Consider the following 24,175-nt stretch of genomic DNA (forward strand, 5'->3'; position numbering starts at 1 on the left):
CACTTTGTCCTGTGAAGGATAACATTTAAGCGTACTGTTTCCTTATTTATGTCTATTTTGTTCTCCTGTATTTCTACTGCCATATGTTCAATATTAATTTCAACATTCGTGTTTTCCATTTTACTGTTGATACTGTCTGATCTGGGGTGTCGAGGAGAGATAGTACCTCTCCACTTGGACGGTCGCACATAATTGCAGTTCAGCTGGATTGGTTCTCACTGGACGCCCAACTCTCACTTATGGCTCCAAGAAGCTACTGTAAACTGGTAGTGGCCACACCCCAGTAATTGTGTTGACCCACAGGCTAAACTAACTGAGGGTAGCCAGATATTGAAATCTCAAGCAGAGACTGTATTCAGTGAATCAGCTGCAATACGTCAAGATCTCCAAGATCTCGTCTGTACTCCATGTTAGAAGTTGCTGAATTCAGGTCAAGGAGTGGTGGTGGTTGACACTTGACGAAACTTAACCGTTGAAACTGAATGAACTCTAACCAACCTAAAGATGCATGCTGGCTCGACCATTGCCTGGTCAAACAAGGATCACACCCACTATTAGGGAACCAAAATAGTGAAGGCAAAAAATATGTTATTGGAACAAAACATCACCTAGTAGACAGGATAAACATAACAAGCATAGGAACATGGAAAGTAAGAACCCTTCACCAGGAAGGAGTATTGGAAATACTACTGCATGAATTAGATAACTACAGATAGGAAGTGATTGGACTCTGCGAAACTAAATGGACTGGAAAAAAAGAATTTCACCATGGGCAGTACAATATTTTAACTTCAGGCAGGGAAGACAACAAACACCAAGAGGGAGTAGCACTTATATTAAAACCAAAGGCTCAAAACTCTCTATTGTCTTACAATCCTATCTAACCTAGGATAATTAAAGCAAGATTTAAAACATCAGTTGGATCAGTGACTATTATTCAAGTATACTCAGCAACTTCAACATCATCAGAAGAAGACATTGAGGAGTTCTATACAGATCTGCAAAAAATCAGTACAGCAGACATGTCGAGCTGGCATGCATCTTTAGGTTGGTTAGAGTTCATTCAGTTTCAATGGTCAAGTTTTGTCAGGTGTCAGCCACCACTCCTTGACCTGAATTCAGCCTTCTGCCATGGAGTACAGACGCTGTTTGTAGCCGATTCACTGAATACAGTCACTGCTTGAGATCGCCATATTGGGCTACCCTCATCACGTCAAGATCTCCTAATTGTAATGGGGGACTTAAATGCAAAAGTAGAAAAAGACTGGGATACCTGGTCAAGAGTAATCAGATAGTTGGGTATGGAGAAAGCAATGAATGTAGCGAAAGGCTGCTAAGCTTCTGCTCAAATAATAGACTAACAATAACCAACACTCCTCTCTTTAAACAACAAAAACCCCAAAGAAAATGGACATGGATATCACCAGATGGACAAATCAAGAATACGATCGACTATATTATTGTAAACCAAAGATGGAAACAAAGTATCCTAAATTGCAGATCCTTTGCTGCAGATTGTGGATCAGACCATAAGCTAGTACTAGTAAACCTAAGAATAAAGTTAAAATCTGAAAGGACTTTTAGAGTCAAAAGGAGACTGAATGTAAATAAACTACAAGACAATAATATTCTAAGAAAATATCAACTAGAACTAGATAAAAACCTGAAGGAACTACCAAACAGAGAGAAAGTAAAAAGGATTGGATCTTGAATTAGGTAAAAACGTTAAGTGACCAAAGGAAAAGCATGAAATTAAAACAGAACTATAATAACAGAAATGAATGTAATAGATTATCAAGAGAAATTAGAAAATAAGTTAAAAGAGACAAGAATAACTGATTAGAAGAAAAATGCAAAATGGCAGAGAAGTTATCAAAAGAAAATAACATCCATGAATTATATAAACAAATAGATCAAATTAGTAAGACACGGACAACAAAAATTATAATGATCAAAAACAAAGCAGGACAACTAATTGAAATTAAACAAAAAGAATGGTCAGATGGGAAGAATACTTTAGAGACTTATATAATAAAAGCAGCTCTCAGGATGTTATTATTCCAATCGCTGAAATGGAAGAAGAAACAAATATCTTTACAAAAGAAACAATAGTATACACAGCATAGATAAACTTAAAACTAGGAAAGCACCAGGTATTGATCAGATACACATAGAATTCTTAAAAGCAGGAAAGAAACAACTTCTGGAACCATTAAAAACATTATTTGAAAGGTCTACAAAAAGGAAGCAATACCTACTGATTGGACCAAATCAGTTATAACTCCTGTATACAAAAAAGGAGATAAAACAGAATGCAATAATTACAGAGGCATTAGCCTCCTCAGTATTTCAGGTAAGGTTTTTTACGAAAGTACTCCAAAAAAAAAACTAAGCCATACATAGAACTAGTATTAGGAGAAGAACAAGCAGGTTTCAGACCAGGACGAAGCACAATTGGTCAATTATTCACCTTTAGATAGCTAATAGAAAAGACGCTAGAGTACAAACAAAGTTGCTATATAAATTTCATAGACTTTCGTCAGGCATTTGGTTCAATCCATAGAAGAGAACTGTGGAAACTATGAAAGAATTTGGAATTCCCAACAAAACTATAAGAATTATAAAGAATCTATATCAGAAATCTGAAAGTGCAGTACAAGTGGAGGACACCTTAACCAACTGGTTCCACACAGAGAGTGGAGTAAGACAGGGATGCAATCTGTCACCAGACCTGTTCAATCTTACACTGGAAGAAGCAACCAATAAGGCCTTAAACAATGAAGACTTCAGAATCAAAATATATGGGAAAAATATAACAAACTTGAAATTTGCAGATGACATTGCATTACTTGCAAGCACGGAAGATCTACAAAGAATTTCTGATAAAATAAAGGAAGAATGTATGAAATTTGGATTAAACCTAAATATAGACAAAACAAAAATTATGCAAATAGGAAAAAGAAACACCAATCTGAAAATTGAGATTGCTAGTAACAATCTGGAGCAGGTAGAAAACTTCACCTACCTCTGAAGAGTAATTGAGTACTACAGTGAAATTACAAAAGATATAAACAGACGAATTAGCCAAGCATCCCAAACCTTTGGACGATTAAATAAAATATGGAAGTCAAAAGACATCAAACAAGTAACAAAAGTAAGAATCTACGAGACAATGGTCCTCCCAATACTTCTCTATGGAAGTGAATGCTGGAATCTCAAAAAAAGCCGAAGAGAAAAAATTATTAACTATTGAAATGGGTTGGCTGAGAAGATTACTTGGAATATTTTTGCTGGATAGACTAAGAAACGAAGACATAAGGAAATGAATAAAACAAGAAATAACAATAATAGACAAAATCCAAGAAAGAAGACTGATGGTTTGGCCCTAAAACGATGGAAGTCAAAAGATCCAAAGGGCAGCCCAGAGTTAGATGGATAGAAAAAATAAAAGATGATATGAAAACCAAATCACAACAAACAAAACAAAACTGGACGGAATTGTTCGGACTCTCCAGGGACAGACAAAAGTTGAAAGAATTCATTCGGCCTCATCATCATCATCATCTACATAGATGATGGAAGAGAGAAGAAGTCTATCTGATCTATTAACATTAACATTCACTTCATTCTCACCACCTAAATGACATTTGCTGTCAAAACACTTATTGCACTCTTGTTCACCTGTTTCACTCTCCTTCCATAAATCCTTTAATTTTCACAATGAATACATCTCACACCCACTGCACTGTGCAAAATCATGTGAATTCAAATCTCCCAACAATATCTTTGCTACATTGTTCTACCGTGCATTGGCATCATACTAACAATATCGTACTGAAACAAAAACTGAGTTAATAATCCAATATTATTAACTAAAACATGAAAAATTGACTTATCTTTTGGCAGCAGTAATAACAACACAGCATGCAGCACAACGCACCCTCTTGCAGCAATATATATATATATACACATACTGTCATAAAATGTATAGATACATGCAGCATAAGAGAAAATAAACAACTAAACTCAACAAGTTATTATATGGTTTATCCAAAACTATAAAGCAAAATTCACAGTAAGAAACAACACCATTTACACTTTGAGTAATCATTTATTATCACTATATGCCTCTCTATCATGAAATAAATATGTAAAAAAAAAATTAAAGTGAAAATAAATTTAGTGAACACTAGGAAATATCAATTAAAGTTATAGGATAAGCAATAGCTACAATTGTGCCTCCTTTTCATTAAGAAATGAATATATTTTTAGAATAAAATAGCTTTCAAAACTGAAGGTGGGCCCAGTCCATATGAAAGTGGCACATTTTTCCATGCCTGACTGAGGTTTTTTTTTTTTTTTTATTAAATCCCATAAACCGACACTTCAGTTAAGAACATAGAGTGAAATCAGACAAAAAAATATATTCCTTAGACCTACTCCTAACCAAACCCTACCCTTCATGTAACATGATGTAGGGCAGGGTTTCCCAAACTTTTCCGACGACGGAACACTTCACAAATCCTGAAATTTTCATGGAACACCTCATTTAGTAATGTATTAATTAATAATTAATTGTTAATTTAGCTGATTTTTATTATTAATAATTATTCATTAATTAATTAATTAAACATAAACATCATTAAATTAATTTGTGCTGATTTTCATTGACATATCCCATTCTGATCACCAAAAATTTATAATATTATAAGTACTTACGAGTGAATGCAGACTTTTTCTCCTGTGTGCTGGTAGTTTTCCCCTCCTTTTGTACATCCTGGAGATCGCTTTGTAGGCTGGTGGTGGATGACTCACTATCTGTTGCGTCGCAAACACCTTCAATAAGAGATTTCTTAATACCAAAATTAAACAAAGTCCCTTGTCTTTTATTCATATTAAAATTTAAATCTGTAGGCCTATTACTTTTAAAAAATCACGGCACTACGGTTTTGAAACAAGCACTTTCACCCTACAATATGAACTTGCGAAGAAAGTATTCAGTATTACTAGATTTCAGAACCAGATACAGACTACCTTGATCTTCAATTGCAGTAAAAAAATTTTCTTTATATTTCCTTGCTGATTGGTCACTAACATTTGCAACACAGATGCTATTTCGTTCAGTTTTGAAAATACTCCGCCCATTGTTGTAATGGGCTTGCAGGCAATTTTATGATTGGTCATAAACAGCGGTATTCTCTTTCCCGATTGTTGAAATTAACGATAATTCATGAATATTTCCATGTTTAAAAATATGCCACTTGGTCACTGACATTTGCTACCCAGATGTCATTTCCTTCAGTTTTGAGAACAGAGGATATGCTGCCCATTGTTATAATCTGCTTACTGGCAATTTTTATGACCGGTCATAAATAGTGGTATTCCCTTTCACAAATGTTGAAAGGTTTCGATGTGTGAAAATTAATGATACACAGATGTTAATAGGCGTTCTGGGTCTGAGCTTTTCGACATATTCTCGAATATTATTCTCCTGAGAATATATTCACTATAAAATATTTATTCATGAAAAATGCTTAGAAAACTAAAATTACAAATTCCAGGAGAAATTCTCGCGAAACACTTATTCACCTTCTGTGGAACAGAGTTTGGGAAACCTGATGTAGGGTATGGGTTAGAAGTAGGTCTAATGGATAGGAATTTAGATTTGTGCTGGGGGTTTCTTAGGTAGAACCTAATATACAGGAAGTAAAAAAAAAAAAAAATCAGGAAGAGGGATTAGGTACCATAATTAGAAACCTGAAATAGGAAGTTCTCTAGGTAATCAAAGACTTATACTGTCATATCACTTCTCTTCTGTATGTCTATTACCTTGAGGAAATGTAAATGGAAATGCTTGAGGAAATGTAATTCATTATTATATTTCCTCAAGCTCTTCCCCTAGCCTGAGTCCCAATACTGCCTTATTGCATGTCTGTAAACTTTCTGCAGAGGGTCTAGAGACAGTGGTACAACTGTATTACATTATGTTCGTATCTACTAGTCAGTGTGTTTCTGAAAAAAAAAAAAAAAAATCATAGCAGCTATGCTTTCTGTAGTCTTTACAGAGGAGCCTCCGTAGCTCAGTTGACATGGATGAAGACCTTTCGTCAGAAAGACCTGGATTCGACTCCTGCCCATGATGTGAGAAACATTTTTCTGGTCTCTTTCAATTAAAAGTGAGTTAGCCAGTCTCATACAGAGAATATGGGGGATTTTTCATCCGGAAACTTGGGTTTTTCATCCTCCAGAACAGGAAAATTGGCCTTGTGAACACATATGGATTTACAGCCATGAATACTTAACGACAATGTTTGGAAGAGATAGGGTCCTCACCACATGTCTTAACACCTGTAGTTAACCATGAGTCAAATCACGGTAGTCAACCTCCTAGATAGGAGATGCCACTTCGGTTTAAATCGAATTTTTGCTGATACCATATAATGATCAGTGTTTAATTCAAAGCCTCGATATGCTCTTACATCTGAAATTAACTGTGCTAATTTAAAATTTGTGATAATGTAGTCAATTACTGATTTGAATCCTCTGGCTGACCAAGTATATTTATGTATTTCCTTGTGTTTAAACACCAAATTCATTATTCTCATATTATTATAAATGACAAAATCAAACAGTGTGTGACCATTTTGATTACATGTATCTTTGCCAAATTTACCTATGTTTGTTTTGTATTTTTTGTTTACTCTTCTGGCATTTAAATCTCCTGCTAATAGTAAATAGTCAGTTTTGTTTGTTTTATCTTTGGCATTTTACAATTTATAAAATATATTACTGTCTTCTTCTTTTCCCTCTTCTGGTGCATATGCACCAATTATTGTCACGTGACCTCTTAATATCTTGAGTCTAATTTCTATTAGTCTTTCTTTCAAATAGTTATACAATATTGTTCTTTAGAGATTTATCTATCATATTCCTTATACCTTCTTTTGTTTTTTTTCTTCTTTTTTACCATACTGTAGATTTGTATCTAGTTGTTTGTTTCTTTTGTACCTTTTTGTTTTTTTCTTTGTTACTATACATATCTCAATGTTAGCTTGGTTTAGTTGTTTATCAAGTTCCTCTTCTTTGTATGCAATGCTTCTCACATTCTATGTTGCAATCTTCATTATGTGTTTTTCCAATTTCATGTACCTTTTCCTGAATTGTTGTCATTTTTCTGATGATCCATCTGGCTTTTCTTTGGATGAGACTAGAAAGTATATTGAATTTCTCCAGGGCAGGTTACTAGCCTGTCGCTGGATAAGTTCAGTGGTAGTGCTGTTACCTAATGCCTCTGGACAGGCAGATCTAACAGCATTTACTCTGTTAGGATGTTAGGGTTATAGCTCCCATATTTGGTTGCCAGTGCCTCATTTGTACTTTTAGAACAGAATGTATAACAAGGTGGGAGAGGCTATGTATTGCACTTCACCACCCCTTCCATCCCTTCTATATACACACACAGAAACACACACGTACACTGATTTAATACCTGTATATGCTGCTGCTTATTTATTACCTTGTGTATTTCTGCAGCACAACCATAGCTCTCCTTGTGTGTCATTAAACATAAGCTGTGTTGCAGCAGTGTGTGTAGAAGTATGATATTATGGTACCATTGTATAAGGCTTTTGATTAGCCTTCTATATGTGCACAGATTTAGTCATCTGATTTTCAAAAGAATGAAGAGATATTGGAAAGGGTTCACCGATTTCTGATTAAGGTGTTTTCTGATCCTCTGAATGTAGAATATTGTGAAGTCTGGTGGATAGGAGTAGGTGAAAGGATGTGATTGAGATGTGTTACTTCTGTTGTTATAAGATTAATGTGGATGGGATTTTTTATTGAATGGGGAGAACAATGGGTGTGAGCAGAATGATGAGAAGATTTTTTGCATGATAAATGGAAGGTGACTGGAATCCATTGCCTTAAAGTGTGGAAATGGTGAATGTATTTTAAGCACTGCATGACAAACAGTGTATGACACTGGAACCTCTTATTGTGAGTCATTTGACTCATGGAATATCTGTTGATGATAATAAGTTAAATGGCAATGTTACACTCAGCTACCACGAAACTTCTCTCCTAGGTTATCATCAGAAATAATATATAATGTTACTTTTATGGAAATTAACATTTTACACACTATATTTCTGATCAATATTTAGATTTCTATGGTTTCAATTCATGTTAAAGGATTGATGATATTAGCCACATGGAAATCCTATAAATAAATATTATAAAATTTCTATTTGTCGATTGTTAACTCTACAAGAGAAATAAACAACTACAGATGTTAAAAATTAGAGTAAATTACAAGATTCAGACATGGTATATTGCATAGGAACAGTTAATTTCTGATCAATTTTTAGATTTCTATGGTTTCAATTCATGTTAAAGGATTGATGATATTAGCCACATGGAAATCCTATAAATAAATATTATAAAACTTCTATTTGTTGATTGTTAACTCTACAAGAGAAATAGACAACTACAGATGTTAAAAATTAGAGTAAATTACAAGATTCAGACATGGTATATTGCATAGGAACAGCTAATTCAATAATTATATGCCTGTTAGTATTATGCACTATGGTACTGATGTGATAAAATGCATGATGTCCATCATATCTTAATGAACTTAATGAACTGGTCAAGTCTGCATGGTTATGATGTTTAATAAGAGAGAACTACATATAATTTAAAATGAGTCCTTGGTTTTTATTACACTGAATATGTGGGATGGACGTGTAACATTTTGGACACCTTCTTTAATTTGCAGACATAAGTTTTGTGGATTATATACGCCATTTGTTTGTTGCCATACTGCTTTATGATATTCACCTGTTATGTAGTGGAGACTCTGTCAGGGGCGAATGCTGGTCTTGAAATTCACCTTGCTCTTGTTATCATTCAGGGAGTGAGAGGTGTGATTGAAGTCTGATTAGCGGAATAATGAATTACTGACCATTTAAAACTATATATTTAGAAATTTATGTACATTTAATCATACAAATACAACATTATTTTACAAATGATATTCTATCTTTTTCAATTTAGCTACTTGAACACAAATTCTACCCTACAGTTCTTCTTTATGAACTGGTCAATAACATCGTCATAAAAAGTTGCTTGTAACTTAATTTTCCCAAGCAACACACACACACACACACTTGTAAAGGCTGGCTGAAGCTCACTGGCTAGAGCTACTTTGACTGCGTATGGCCTGTGTTTAAGATGACATGAAGGGAGCGGGAATGGCTATGCGTGCACATGAAATCACAGTGCTGTAGAGAGGACCTGGAAGCTCCCACAACCGAGCAAGCCAAGGTAGCTTTGACTAGACGAGCAAGCATCTGTCTTTGATACACAACGCAAAGCTAAATTATTGCTGCGCAAGCTTAAGACGTCTTCTGTCTACAAAAATAAAAGCCTAAATTGAGAAACAAGTGATATTTATTTGTTAATGCATGCATTTATTAACAAATAAATATCACTTGTTTCTCAATTAATGAGCTTGCACAGCAAGCATAGCAAGCATGGAGAATTCACCCCTGCACTCTATAGACTTGACTTTTTCTTTCTTGACATCTTTGATGTGCTCTACCATCTATATTTTTCTAGAGTGATCTGTTTCTCACATAGCAGCTACCTCAAGAGCTGTAGATTTTGCAGGGAATTAAGAAAGTGATGTTTTGGCAGATGTATAAATATAGAGAGCTTGTTCTTGCCTATAGGACAAGTGCCAACGAAAAAAGAGACCAATAGCTGACATCACTATAATCCTAGCATAAAACAGCCGTAAATTCAAAACTCTAAGAAAATGCTGTGGATGGTATATAAGGAGAAAGGTGACTAGCAAACTCATGAACAGTACAAGGCTCAGACAAGAAATGTGTCCAGCATGGCAAGGAAGAAAAAATCAGATTATGAGAAGAATCTAGCTGAAGAGGCCAAAAGAAATCCCAAAGAGTTCTTTCATTATGTGGCAAGTAAGAAGAAGAATGACTTGGAAGATTAACCTTAATGAGTGATGATAGTCACAAGGAGACAGAAATGGATAAAATAGCTAAGTTACTGAATGACCACTTTGCAAGGATATATCATCCTAGTGAGGTTACTGCTTTGACCTGTGTGACAGACACTAATGTGGGAACAGAGGTGGATGAATGATTGGAGGTTCTTAGGATATTGCAGAATCTTAAAGTAAATACAGCTGTTAGATTAGATGGAATATCAGCTAGGGTTTTTGTAAGAATGTGCAAGGAAGCTGGCAATGCGTTTGACTAGCTGTTTAATTTAAGTCTCGGTTCTGGTAGAGTTCCGAAAGAGTGGAAAGAGGGCAAAATAATTCCTTTGCATAAGGGAGGTTCTAAGACTACAGTAGCAATTTATAGACCAATCAGTATCTCAGGTGTGGTGGTAAAAGCTAGAAATATTGGTAAAAAAAAAAGAATTCAAAAATGTCTAAATAAAAATATGATACTGTATGAGGGTCAACATGGCTTTGTGAAGGGTCGATCATGCCTTAGTAATTTACTAACTTTTTATAATAGAATAATTGGATAAAGGAAATGGCTACACGATGATTTTGCAAAGGCATTTGACAAAATACCACGTGGAACTCTGTTATGCAAATTAGAACAAATGGGAATGAATGTGACTTTGGTAAAGAGGACAAGAGAGTGGCTACTGAACAGTGGATATGGTAAAAACATTTAAGTTGCTTATAGGATAGATGCAGGAGAAATGTTTCAGCACTTGGCTAGAGGGACCAGAACAAGGGATCATCCCTGGAAGTTGAATAAAGGTGTGGTTAGTAGGGGTGTTATTATTATTACCACCCAAGACCCGATGGAGCCAAAAACTCATCTAAGAGGTCCTTTTATCATACACACACAGCTCATCATACCATGCTTTAAACGCACTCAAAGTCTCTGCAGACATCCCACTCTCAGGCAAGGCATTCCAATCATTCACAACTCTGCATGAAAAAAAACCTGCTTCTCACTCCCTTACTCACACCCTCTTTATACAGTTTCCAGGGATGACCTCTGGTTTTCCCCTTATCTCCCCTGTTTTCTGTAGAACCTCTTCAACAATGATCCTATAACAATCCCTTACTAAGTTGTAGATCTCTATCATATCTCCCCCTCTTCCTCCTGTACACCAGACTCTGCAGATTGCATCTTCTCAATCTTTCCTCATATTCGACATTCAAGAGGTTAGAAACTACCTTAGTCAGTAGCCTCTGGACCCTTTTCACCATCTTTTCGTCCTTCTGAAAACCAGGGGACCAAATCTAGGCACAGTAGTCCATGAGTGGCCTAATCAAAGCCATATACCATGGAACAAGAATCTCCCTACTTCTACAAGTCAGTGTCCTCCACATCATTCCCGGAAACCTTTGTGTTGTCTTCACAATTTTGGCAATGTGTCCACCTAAATATTAGATCCCTATCCACTATCACCCCAAGAGCTCTTATTTCCTCCACCTCCAACAATATATGCTCACCAAGCATAAATTGTGCATCCCATCTTTGTTTCTCAAATTTTAAAACCTTACAGCTTGCAACATTAAACTCACATCCCCATTCCCGTGCCCAGTTATTCAATTTATTCAAGTCTTCTTGTAAGGCCACAACATCTTCTCTACTCTTCATGGTTTGTCCCAACTTTAGACCATCTGCAAACAACTGAATATCTCCATCCAAATCTTCACCAATATCATTAATATACAAAGTTAAACAGTAATGGTCCCAAAACAGATCCCTGAGACACACCACTAGTGACTTTCCTTGTCGTGGATATCGCTTCCCTATACACAACTTGCTGATACCTATCAGATGGCCAGTCTCCAATCCAATATCCAACCCTATCCGCTCAAGTTTGACTATCAACTTATCATGTGGTAATCTATCAAAAGCCTTTGCAAAATCTAAGTATATTACTATGTATTCTTCTCCTCTGTCCAAGGAAGCAGTCACCTTATTGTAATAAGTAAGTAGATTACTAAAACATGCCCTCCCTTTAGCAAGTCCATGCTCTCCATCAAAGATAATACCATTGTTGCCAACTTACTTCTGGATCCTAGTTCTCACAACCTTCTCCAACAATGTAACTACAGATAGGCCTATAGTTTGATGCTTGAGTTCTGTCACCTCCTTTATAAAGTGGCACAATCTTGGACTTAGGAACTTGACCCAGTACAAGACTCATATTAAAAAAATATGTCAAGACAGGTGTCAACTCCCTGGCACATTGCTTCAGAATACGTGGTGATATATTATCATGTCCCACAGCCTTATTAACATCTAGTTTAAACGTATGGATACTTATTTGTTCATTACACATGTTGAATTGGATTCAAATGGCATTGATGCAAACACAGATTGACAAGAAAACAACCATTTATGAACCCAAAAGCCAACACTTTGCTGGCACTACATCCAGCATCTCCAGAGCACACAAACAAAATTCGCCACAAATGCGAGACAACCACAACTCAGTGCAATAGTGGGGCCAGTACAAGCAATAGTGCTTTGTCTGTTAATGGGTTCAAGGAGAGGTATGATAGATTGGGTCTCTCGAAATGAGTTTTCGGACTCCATGCAGGTGCCTGTATAATAATAAGTAATAATAATAATCTAATCATCTATTTGTGTACGTGCTATTAAGTTTTCCATTTTGGATGAATATGTATTGGCATCCATGATAAAACTGGTATTTCATTTGTCTGCTTATGATGAAGGTTTGTAAGGGCTGTTATCTTTAAAGATATTTCTGGTGGGTGGTTTTACATTTTGCAAAATTCCTGTTGTCTGAATACAGTATCCACTTTGAGCTTCTTGGTAGTTTTCCAAACTTTTGTATATATTTGCAATAACTTCAAATTTTTTTAAACATTGTTTGGAGCCAAGGCAGTATTTGAGGCCTTGCAAAAGGATACTTTGTTCAGCATTAGTAAGAATATAGATCAATCAGTTTTAGTTTATTTGGTTTTATTATTTTTCTAGGATTAATCCTTGCAATTCTTCCCCACTCCTTTTTGTTGTTTGGTTAAAAGAACTGCTAATGTCATGTTTGCTAAGCATTAATGTATAATTTTGTTATTATGATAACAGATACTTTAAAGATTTCTGTGCGTTTATTATGAAATTAAAGATATTTTTAAAAAAATAAATTTATTCATAAAAATAAAATTAGAAGAACATCTTTAATATGAGAAAATCTCAATACAGGTAACCCTCATATAATGCGGATGTTAGGTTCCCCAAAAATGGCGCATTATATAAATCGCGTTATGCGAGACTCAGATCACATAGAAAAAATAGGGTTATGTTCCGAAATCGTTTTTTTTTAAGATTATATAAACAATGATATAGCCAACAAAAAAATATTTTTATTTAATTCAGGTAATTCATTGCACATAATACATAAATGTTTTAGGCAAAGTAAAATAAAGTGTATATTTTAATCGTCATTACTCTCCTCAAAACTAACATTTCGTAGATGTTCTTTATTTACGAGTGGCAGGACGTCGTCATCACTTGAAATCTCTTGGACATCATTTGTATAATTCTCATTGCATACTTCAGTTGGTTTAGTTATCAAGAAGTCAGTAATAAGATCTTGCTTACCACTATGCTGCAATTTTTTATTAAGTTCATAATACGGAGCTAAACAAATATCCAATTGTCTTGTGAATTTTCCGGAACGCTCCATTGGGAGATCATTATCCATAAAATAACTTTCTCGCCAAGTCCAATCCTTTTGCTAATTTCTTTAAACTGAATTCTTTAACGGATTCATCACAATCAGAATCTTCAGCAGAACTTTCCCCGCCATTTGGTTCGACGTCATCTTTTAATTGTACCAGTTCCTCCTCATTTAAATCTATTTCTCCATCAATTAATTCACTAATTTCATTTTCAACCATATCGCAAAAGCACTCTAAATGGCCATTATTATAAAAATATTTTTTTTACAAAGAAAAAAGCATTACATATTGTATGTAACTCACCAAAAAATAAAGTACTCAGCTTGAGATTAACACACTTATGATTTTTAATGCGCTTTCCTGGCAGAAAACGAAAACAGTTTTCAACAATAAATACTTTATACAATAAACAGTTGACGTACATGCGTGCTAAGTGTTTTTACTAATATAAATTCGCCTACTTATAACTATATGCACGATATGGGCAGATGCAAATTTAACGAAGATAAAATTTGATTTTTAAGTCGTGCATTGAAAAATATATGCAAAGATAAAGGGTTACTACAGTTTGTAGACTGTCTTATATTGAAACCGCGTTGTATAAGTACCGCGTTCAACAAGGGTTACTACAATTGTAGACTGCGTTATATCGAAACCGCGTTGTATAAGTACCGCATTATACGAGGGTTACCTGTATTTAATTATATGTAAATTGTTGACGGTTATTGTACCGAAGAAGTTAGAAGAAGATTATTACTCGGAAAAAAAGCAATGACAAATTTAAGCAAGATCTTTAGAGATAAAGATATTAGCCTCACAATAAAAATCAGAATCGTGAAAGCAATGGTGTTCCCTGTGGTGCTGTATGGATGTGAAAGTTGGATCCTGAGAAAAAGTGAAAGAAGGAAGATAGATGCATTTGAATTATGGGTTTGGAGACGCTTACTAAGAATACCATGGACTGCAAAGCAAACCAATTAATCAGTGATAGACAGAATAATGCCAGATTGCTCCCTTGAAGCTATGATCATCAAACAAAAATTGTCATACTTCGGACATATTATGCGAGCAAATGACAGTCTGAAGATGATGATGATGATGATGCTTGCTCAAGTTGATGGAAGTAGGAGAAGAGGAAGACCAAGAATTAGATGGGTGGATGGAGTTAAAGAAGCAACTGGAGTGTGCTTGGAGGTTCTGAAAGACATGGTCAGGGACAGATCGGAATGGATAGTGTATGTTCATGGAGTCGCCAGGAGTCAGAAATGACCCAATGAATCATAACACACAAATTGTTGATAACTTTGCTGGTAAAAAATAAATGATTTGAGAACAATAAACTTATGTTTTTGGTTTGGTTTGTGTATATATTTATTTTTGATTGCTTAAATAACAGGGAACCAATTACGGAGTTCCAATGCATTGACTCAAAGCAATATTTGTCATTAATGAGAAAAAGAAAAAAAAAATATGAAAAAATATAAAGTGTTTTATAAAAAAGCAATAAGATAGAAGAAAATGGAAATCTAAATATATATATATATATATATATATATATATATATATATATTATTTTTACTGATTTTAACAATATCTAAACTTTGATCAGGCAGATTTTGTCATATTCACCAGATTTAACTTATATTTTTACATTTTTATAAAAATTTACTCTTTATACTGTTATATTAAATTTACCTTTTACACAACTTAAAAATTGTTTTATATATAGATTTATACTTTTGTGTATTGTTATTTTTTAATATATTCGAACCTTGGATTTGGTGCATTATCGCTAATGTGCTTTAAAATCAAACAAGAACTGCTGTTACTCAGAGCCGATAAGGAGAGTTGGCCATTAATTGCAATTTAAGATTTAATAACAAACACCAAACTTGCATAACTTAACTCACCATCTCAAGCTTGTGTGTGTGTGTGTGCGCGTGTGTGTGCACACGTGTGCGTGCGTGCGTGCATGCACTGAATATATCTGAAACAAAACCTGCATTTAACAAAGCAATGCCATTATCTATAGAGTAATCTGTATAGATTATCCTCTATTAAACTGCTAGAAAATCACCTTTTCTAGCAGTTTAATGACCAATGCTGAGATCTTGAGGAGCTTATAATTGGTATAATTAGAAGAATCAACTTCGGTTTTTGAAAATGTTGAATGATCTAGATAGTGTTTCTCAACGTTTTTTGGATCATGCCCCACCTCAACGTCTCAAAGATTTTGATACCCCCCCTCTAGCATAATAGTCAGCCAAGTTCTGAAAAAGTATAATATAAATATGTATAAAAATATGTACATTTTCTAATTGTTCCCCAAAATATTAAAATTTCCCCCCTGTGGGGCGTAATCCCTACATTGAGAAACACTGATCTAGATGTTATAAGATTGTGGCATTACATGGTATTTCCCTGGTGTTTTAAGGGAATGTGCTAGATATTTTATTAGTTGTAGTTAATATTATGCTTGTGAAAGAGTACCAGTGGAATGGAGAGAGGTTAAACTAAAATAAAATAAATGACATATGCTTCCTTAGAGAAGAGATGAAATTTTTTGAGAAATTATTTAAAGGAATGGGTGAGTAGCACTGCACTCATGATTTAATCTTGGGGGGGGGGGGGGGGGGGTTGAGTAGACGATTTGAGAATAGACACTACACATTGCATACAGCCTATGACTGAGCATCTGCAGTGATCGCCAATACATGAAACCCATGATCTCCTCTTGCCCGGCTCAGGAAAACAAAGTAGCACTTGGTCTGCCCGAGCACTACCTTGTTCAGCTTGCATTGACAGCGGCCGTGATTTCCAAGAGCTATAGTTTACTCCCACCATATGTAACCGCTAATTCATAAGTAGTATAGAAATAGAAGACATGACACAACATAAATAAGAAAATTAATTTTAATGAGGAAAAGATTTTTGGAAAAATTTTCTAGTGTTCCCCCCCAGGTGCTCCAATGATGAGTAGGAATATTATTTTAAGTGTTAGTGAGTGAGTCATGTATTAGTAATATCATTACATGTTATAATAGTGTGATAATAAGGCTTGATAAGGGAATTTTATATACTATAGTATTTCTGGATTTTGCAAAGCCGTTTCACAGTCTCAAGGTCAATTGTTTAAAAAAAAGGTGGTCTGCTATGCACAGGCCTGGTCATCTATTTTTTATGTTGATATGGCAATATTAGAAAGGGTGAAGAGGCAGTTAATAATATCAGTGCTATAGAATGCAAATTATGAGGATAGATGAGAACAGAACTTAGTAAATAAGACATGGTGTGATACGATTGAGACAGATAAGCTATTGAGAAGTGACTTCTGGTAGATGTTGGAGGGACTTTTCAGTGGATTAAAAGAATAACATTTCATCGCTCTAAATTATATAACTCTGTAGTGCATAGGGATGTAAGAATGAGATTTTTTTTTCAGAATGCATTGGTAGATAATGTCACGAGTGCATGGACTATGAAGATGTAGTCTCTGGCACTTAGAGTGCACCTCCTGTGGTGAGCCTTTTGACTCAGGAGGTATGTTTTAATAAATTGACCTTATGAAGAGCACAAATTTATGAAAGAATTGATGAAAGCTGCAAAAGCAGAAGAATGTACAAAATGGAACAGTGATATGATAAATATCATTATACCAGCCTTGTAAGCTTGAGTGACTAGCATACCCACTCAACAACCAACAGGTCACTGGTTAGAATTTGGCTGCGGGCATGAATGTTTATGATTGTCTTTAGGTGGGAGGTGAATTTTATCACCCATTGTGAGACCACCATCCTGCTTATTGGAAGCTTGAAATGATGCGAAAAAGTTCCACATTTGGTCTCGGGAGCAGCATTTCCAGGCTATGTAAAACTGAATAAAAAAATTTACAAGAAAAAAGATCACCCATGGTACAAATGTGCTTTAGGCTTACTAATAACCTTTTGTGGGTGGGAACCTTTATTATTATTATTATTATTATTATCATCATTATCATCAATACCCGACCACCATGGAGTCAGAGACTCATCGTGAGAGGTACTGACTATTGCATACAATCCTCATCCAACCTCGTCTTAAACTGATTCAACGTGTCCATATCCATAATACACTCAGGCAATGCATTCCACTCACCAACCACCCTCCATGCAAAAAACCTGCTTCTCACTCTTCTGCTCACACCCTCCATGTACAGTTTCCAGCAATGGCCTCTTGTTCTACTTCCCTCTCCAATTCTATGAAAAATCTCTTCTATATTCTACCTGATAACAACCCCTCACCAGTTTATATATCTCAATCATATCCCCCCCCCTCTTCCTCCTATTCACGAGGCTCTGCAACTTACATTCCCTCAATCTGTTCTTGTACTCCAAATTCCAAAGACCACTGACTACCTTTGTGAATCTTCTCTGTACCCTTTCCAACATATCCTCGTTACCATGAAAACCTGGCAACCAAATCTGTGCACAATAATCCATATGAGGCCTGATCAAGTCCTTATACAATGGAATCATAACCTCTCTATTTCTGCACGTCAGGGTTCTCCACATCATTGCCGTTATTCGATGCAATGTCTTCACATCTTGTGCAGTGTGGCCCCTGAATTTTAGGTCCTTGTCCACCATTACACCTAGATCTCTCATCTCCTCTACTTCTGTTAAGGTTTCCCCACCAAGTGTATACTTGGCATCCCATCGTTGTTTACCAAATCTCAAACCTTACACTTGGCAACATTGAACTGACAGTTCCACTTACCTGCCCATTCATCAATCTATTCAAGTCCTCTTGTAAAGCATAAACATCAGCCTGACTGTGTTTATGTGTTCAATGTTTGCAGATGATGCAAAACTGTGTCCCCAGTTTTGCATCATCTGCAAACAGCTGGATAAAACTAGTTAAACCCAACCCAATATCATTAACATACAAATTGAACAACAATGGTCCCAAAACTTACCCCTGTGGCACACCACTGGTGACCTTTCTCTTTCACGATACTGCACCCCCATATACAACTTTCTGATACCTATCTGACAGCCAGTCACTGATCCAACACAGAAGTCTGTTATTCAATCCCATCTCTTTCAATTTAATTAAGAGCTTGTCATGTGGCAGTCTATCAAAAGCCTTTGCAAAATCCAAGTACACCACTGTATATGCATCTCCTCTGTCCAAGGTATTTGTCACCTTGTTATAGTACATAAGTAAGTTAGTGAAACATGATCTCCCCTTAACAAACCGATGCTGATAACCACAGAGAATACTGCTGTTATCAACCCATTTCTGTATCCTACTTCTCACCAATCTCTCGAGGACCTTCACCACAACTCCAGACATACAGGCCGGTCTATAATTTGAAGCTACAGCCTTATCACAACCTTTATGCAGTGGAACAAATTTACCCTCCTTCCACTCCCTTGGAACCTGTGCTGTTGCAAAACTCATGTTAAACAGGCATGCCAATGCTACTGCCAGTTCCCTGGAACATTCTTTTAAGATGCGTGGTGATATTTCATCAAATCCTGTCGCCTTATTAACATCAAGGTTATTTATTTCCTCAAATACCTCCTGCTCACTCACAATTAAGCTATCCTCTCGTATGTCTTCCTCATGATTCCACCCTGATCAGGATGAAATACACTTATAAATTGATCACTGAATACCTCAACAATGTCTTCTGCAGCAGTTACCATTCTACCACTTTCATCCCTTAATTTCATCTTTCCATGATCATTCTTCCTTCTACTTGCCACATATCTAAAAAAACTCTCTAGGGTTTTTCTTAGCCTTATTTGCCAATTTCTGCTCATACTCTACTTTTATTTTCCTTACTAACTGAGTCACTCTCCTGGCTTGTTCTTTATATTCTTCATGTGACTGATTACCATTATTCAACTTGTACTTCCTCCAAAGGACTTTCTTTTTCCAATTTCATGCTTAAGCTCCACATTCATCCATTTTACACCAACCTTATTCAGCCTTTTGGCCTGTGGGATACATTTATTTCCTTACCGCTCAACTCCTCATTCCATGTTATAGCTCAAAGTTGTGTCCTAAGCTTGTCTCATAATCACCAGCCTTATAATTCCACATATATCCTTTCCTCGCAAAAGCCTGCATATGACTAGCCACAACACAGGTAATTACTTCATGATCACTTTCACCAACTGGAGGAAAATGTGAAACCCCCTCTAACATTTACATCCTCTGATGAAATGATGAGATCTAGAACTCTTGATCCTCACGTGCCTTTCTTTACATGCTGCCTGAGATAGTTATCTCTCAAGAACTCAAGAAATTCACTTTCCTTACTCCCAAATGCTATCTCCTCATTCCAATCTATACCACCATAGTTATAATCACCCATAATAATTACCCTTCCTTTGCTCACTAATCCAAGTTGTTTATACATTTCTTCATCACCACCTTCCACATGCCCAGGCCTATAGTAACATCCAACTAAACATGTCTTCCTCTCAACCTCCACATTACACCACACTGTCTCATAACCATTGCCACTATTTCCCTCTTTCATGTCTACCTTATGTGGACTTAATTCCCCTGCTATCATCAACAGCACTCCCACCTCTCCTCCTGCCCTTCCTATCCTCACAAAAAACACTGTACCCTTCCATTTCTATTCCCATTACAATATCATCTTCATTCAACCATGTTTCACTTATTCCAATGATTTGGGGGTGAATAAACTCAATCACTGAAACCATTTCATCCCCTTTATTTCTGATACTTCTGACATTTGTAAACAAACACAACAGTTCATTTTTAGGTCTATAGCCAGTCCTATCCAAGTCATATGCTGGTTGTGATTTCCCTGCTAATGCCAAAAATTCCTCCCTCTTATTTCGTATGCTTCATGAATTAGTATACAAAAACTGCAGATTCCCTTTACTTCTTATACAAGCTTTAGAACCGATATTCTTTCTACTAATTTCAGTATTCACAATAGTCCCATGCCGATTTTTATCCACTTTATTTTTAAAATTATTCCATGAAAAAGGATCAACAAACACACATTCACTGCATAAGTTTCTCTGTCTCACACTCAACCTATTCAAATTTAGTTTCCCTGCCCAACTACTTCTACTTGCTCAGAAAACAGTAATTTCCTCAAACGCTTATGACCCTCCAAGTTCAGATGTAACCCATCTCTTGCATACAGCTGTCTTTTGAAATATATATATATATATATATATGAGTTCCGGACTGATAGGCCAGTTCTCCTTGAATTCTGATGACTCAAATTTGGAAAACTCGAAAGCCCCCCCGAGTTGCGGACTGGTAGGCTGGTTCTCTTTGAATTCTGATGACTCGAATTTTGAAAACTCGAATGGGTCCCCCCCCCCCGCCTATGGTGCCCAATCCCCCGAGTTGCGGGCTCTGGAAGGCCAGTTCTCCTTGATTTCTGAGGACTCGAATTTTGAAGACTCGACACTCAGGGTAGCCCCTGAGTTTCAAATAACTTGACAAAAAAACGTTACAAAAAAAAGCTTATCATTTTATATTATAGGGTAGATATATATATATTTCATATTGAGAAGGAGAGAGTGCAATCTTTGTAAAGATTACACTCTTTACAATCTTTGTAAAGGCATGACCACTACACATGAACAAATGGGACAAGTGCTCTAGGTAACAAATAAAATTATTCATGTTTTTATTTTTTAAAAAACGAATTACAAAAAAAAAGTGCTAAATTATTTTCCCTGAGGTACAGGTGAAACTCAGCACCACTTAGTGTTTCCCTGTGCTTCTCCTGTTTAAATACATAGTAAGGAGAAGAGTAATTAGTTGTTGGTTTTTTTCGTCATGGAGAATGATAGATGAATGAGTAATATGAAATAGGTGTGTGCAATAATGTTTTTGATCAATATAGGGAAAGATTTACACATAACAAAAGTTAATTTTAATCTGTCCTGGTAAGGTATGATTCTGTGAACTATATAGTAATAGTTGAATCTTTTGAATAGTTCAATTACTTTTAAGAAAACCACAAAAGTGCATTATCTTACTGATGATAAGTATTTCAGTAAGGAAATCTGCAGATTTTTCTTTCTGTGCTAAATTAATATTTGAAATAATGGAATGGTGAGCCATGTTACATTGTCCTTTTAATGCGGTTTACGAATGTTTTTCTTTTTTTTTTTTTTTTTTTTCAGAAAAGACAAAGAAAACAAGGTGTTGTTTCTCAGATTTGGCCCTTTGATAGTATAAAGGAAGTGCTTTACCAAAGATACCAGCTACAAGATAATGCTATGGAAATATTCCTGACTAATGGGCTCAACTATTTGTTGGCTTTTAAATCTACTAATGTAGGAAAATTCTGTGCTTAATTTGAAGATATATACATATATATTGTTGAAATTCACAATTCACTGCTAATTTTAGTATGTTTTTTTTAGCATTTTATTTATTATCACGGTTGCTTGTCTAAATGTTTTATTAAAAATATTAACTAATATGAAGGCCATAGTTTCTGTTTCTTCTTTACTAACACAAGGAGAAATGGCATAAGGAGAATGGATGTTAAAAGTGGCAGTGAATGTGTGTATGAAGATGGAGTATATTGTGATATGGGTGGGGAAGTTGAGATAGAGCAGATATATGTGGTCAGTGGTGATAAAGGTGATTGGACAGGGGTAGTGGAGAAATCACAACTAATAAGTGGCTTGGATAGGACCAGTTATAGACTTAAAAATGAATTACTGTTTGTTTACAAATGCCAGAGGTATCAAAAATAAGAGAGATGAAATGATTTCACTGATTGAGTTTATTCACCCCAAAATCATTGGAATAAGTGAAACATTGTTAAACGAAGAGGATATTCTAACGGGAATTGAAATTATGTCCACATAAGGTAGACATGAAAGATAGAAATAATGGCAATGGTTTTGAGGCAGTGTGGTAACATGGAGTTGATAGAAAGACATATTTAGTTAGATGTTGCTATTAGCCTGGAAATGTGGAGAGTGGTGATAAAGACATGTATAAACAACTTGGATTAGTGAACAAAGGAAGGGTAATTATTATGGGCAATTTTAATTATGGCAGTATAGATTGGAATGAAGCAATAGCATTTGGGAATAAGGAAAATGAATTTTTTGAATTCTTGAGAGATAACTATTTCAGGCAGCACATAAAGGAGGGCACTCAAGGATCGAGAGTTTTAGATCTGATCGTATTGTCAGAGAATGTAATTGTGAGTGGGGTTTCACAATTTCCTCTGGTTGGTGAGAAATGAGAAGTCTGCATATGGCTAGCCATATGTAAAAGTGCAGTATGAGCAAAAATTGGCAAATCAGACAAAGAAAAACCCTGGAAAGTTTTTTAAACATGTAGCAAGTAGAAGGAAGAATGATCATGGTAAGATGAAGTTAGGGAATGAAAGTGCTAGAATGGTAACTGTTGCAGAAGATATTGTTGAGGTATTCAGTGATCAATTTATAAGAGTGTTTCATCCTGATCAAGGTGGAATCATGAGGAACTTAAGTGTAGAGGACATTGGAGAGAATGGCTTAATTGTGAGTGAGCAGGAGTATTTGAGGAAATAAACAACCTTGATGTCAATAAGATGATAGGATTTGATGACATATCAACCTGCATCTTAAAGGAATGTTCCAGGGAATTGGCAATAGCATTGGCAAACCTGTTTAATAAGCATCTTACAAGTACAGGTTCCAAGGGAGTGGAAGGAAAGTAAAATTGTTCCACTGCATAAAGTGGATGATAAACCTGTATGTTCAAATTATAGGCCAATCTGTATATCTGGAGTTGTGGTGAAGGTGCTATAAAGATTAGTGAGAAGTAGAATACAGAAATGGGTTGATAACAACAGTATTCTCTGTGGTTATTAGCTTGAGTTTGTTAAAGGGAGATTGTGTTTTACTAACTTACTAATGTTCTATAACAAGGTGACAAATACCTTGGTCAGGGGAGATGCATATACAGTGGTGTATTTAGATTTTGCAAAAGCTTTTGATAAACTGCGACACAACAAACTGTTAAATAAATAAACAGATGGGATTGGATAACAGACTTCTGAGTTGGATCAGTGACTGGCTGTCAGATAGGCATCACAAAGTTATATATGGGGATGCAGTATCCCAAAAGAGGAAGGTCACTAGCGGTGTACCACAGGGGTCAGTTTTGGGACCATTGTTGTTCATTTGTATGGTAATGAAATTGGGATGGGTTTAACTAGTGATATGCAGCTGTTTGCAGATGATGCAAAATTGTGGAGAGCAATGCAGATTCAAGCAGATGTTATAGCCTTACAGAAGGATTGGAACAGATTGCATGAATGGGTAAGTAAGTGGAACTGTCAATACAGTTTTGCAAAGTGTAAGGTTTTGAGATTTGATAAGCAACAGTGGGATGCAAAGTACACACTTGGTGGGGAAACTTTAAAGGAAGTAGAGGAGATGAGAAATCTTGGAGCGATAG

The 24,175-nt window shown here is 35.7% G+C and overlaps 1 protein-coding gene across 4 annotated transcripts in view; it reads left to right on the plus strand.

Annotated features, from left to right (window-relative positions):
• Window positions 1-24,175, plus strand: part of mv (lysosomal-trafficking regulator mauve) — a 1,073,830-nt gene that overhangs the window by 722,369 nt on the left and 327,286 nt on the right. For all 4 annotated transcript variants that reach the window (XM_090399251.1, XM_090399254.1, XM_090399252.1 and 1 more), the window contains one exon: window positions 21,892-22,044. In XM_090399251.1, coding sequence (XP_090255377.1) covers window positions 21,892-22,044 — 153 coding nt within the window. The remainder of the gene's footprint in view (window positions 1-21,891; window positions 22,045-24,175) is intronic.

The sequence above is a fragment of the Typopeltis vanoorti genome, chromosome 10 (genome assembly GCF_054136105.1).
Source record: "Typopeltis vanoorti isolate ZY-2024b chromosome 10, IOZ_Tvanoo_1.0, whole genome shotgun sequence".
Taxonomy (NCBI): Eukaryota; Metazoa; Arthropoda; class Arachnida; order Uropygi; family Thelyphonidae; genus Typopeltis; species Typopeltis vanoorti.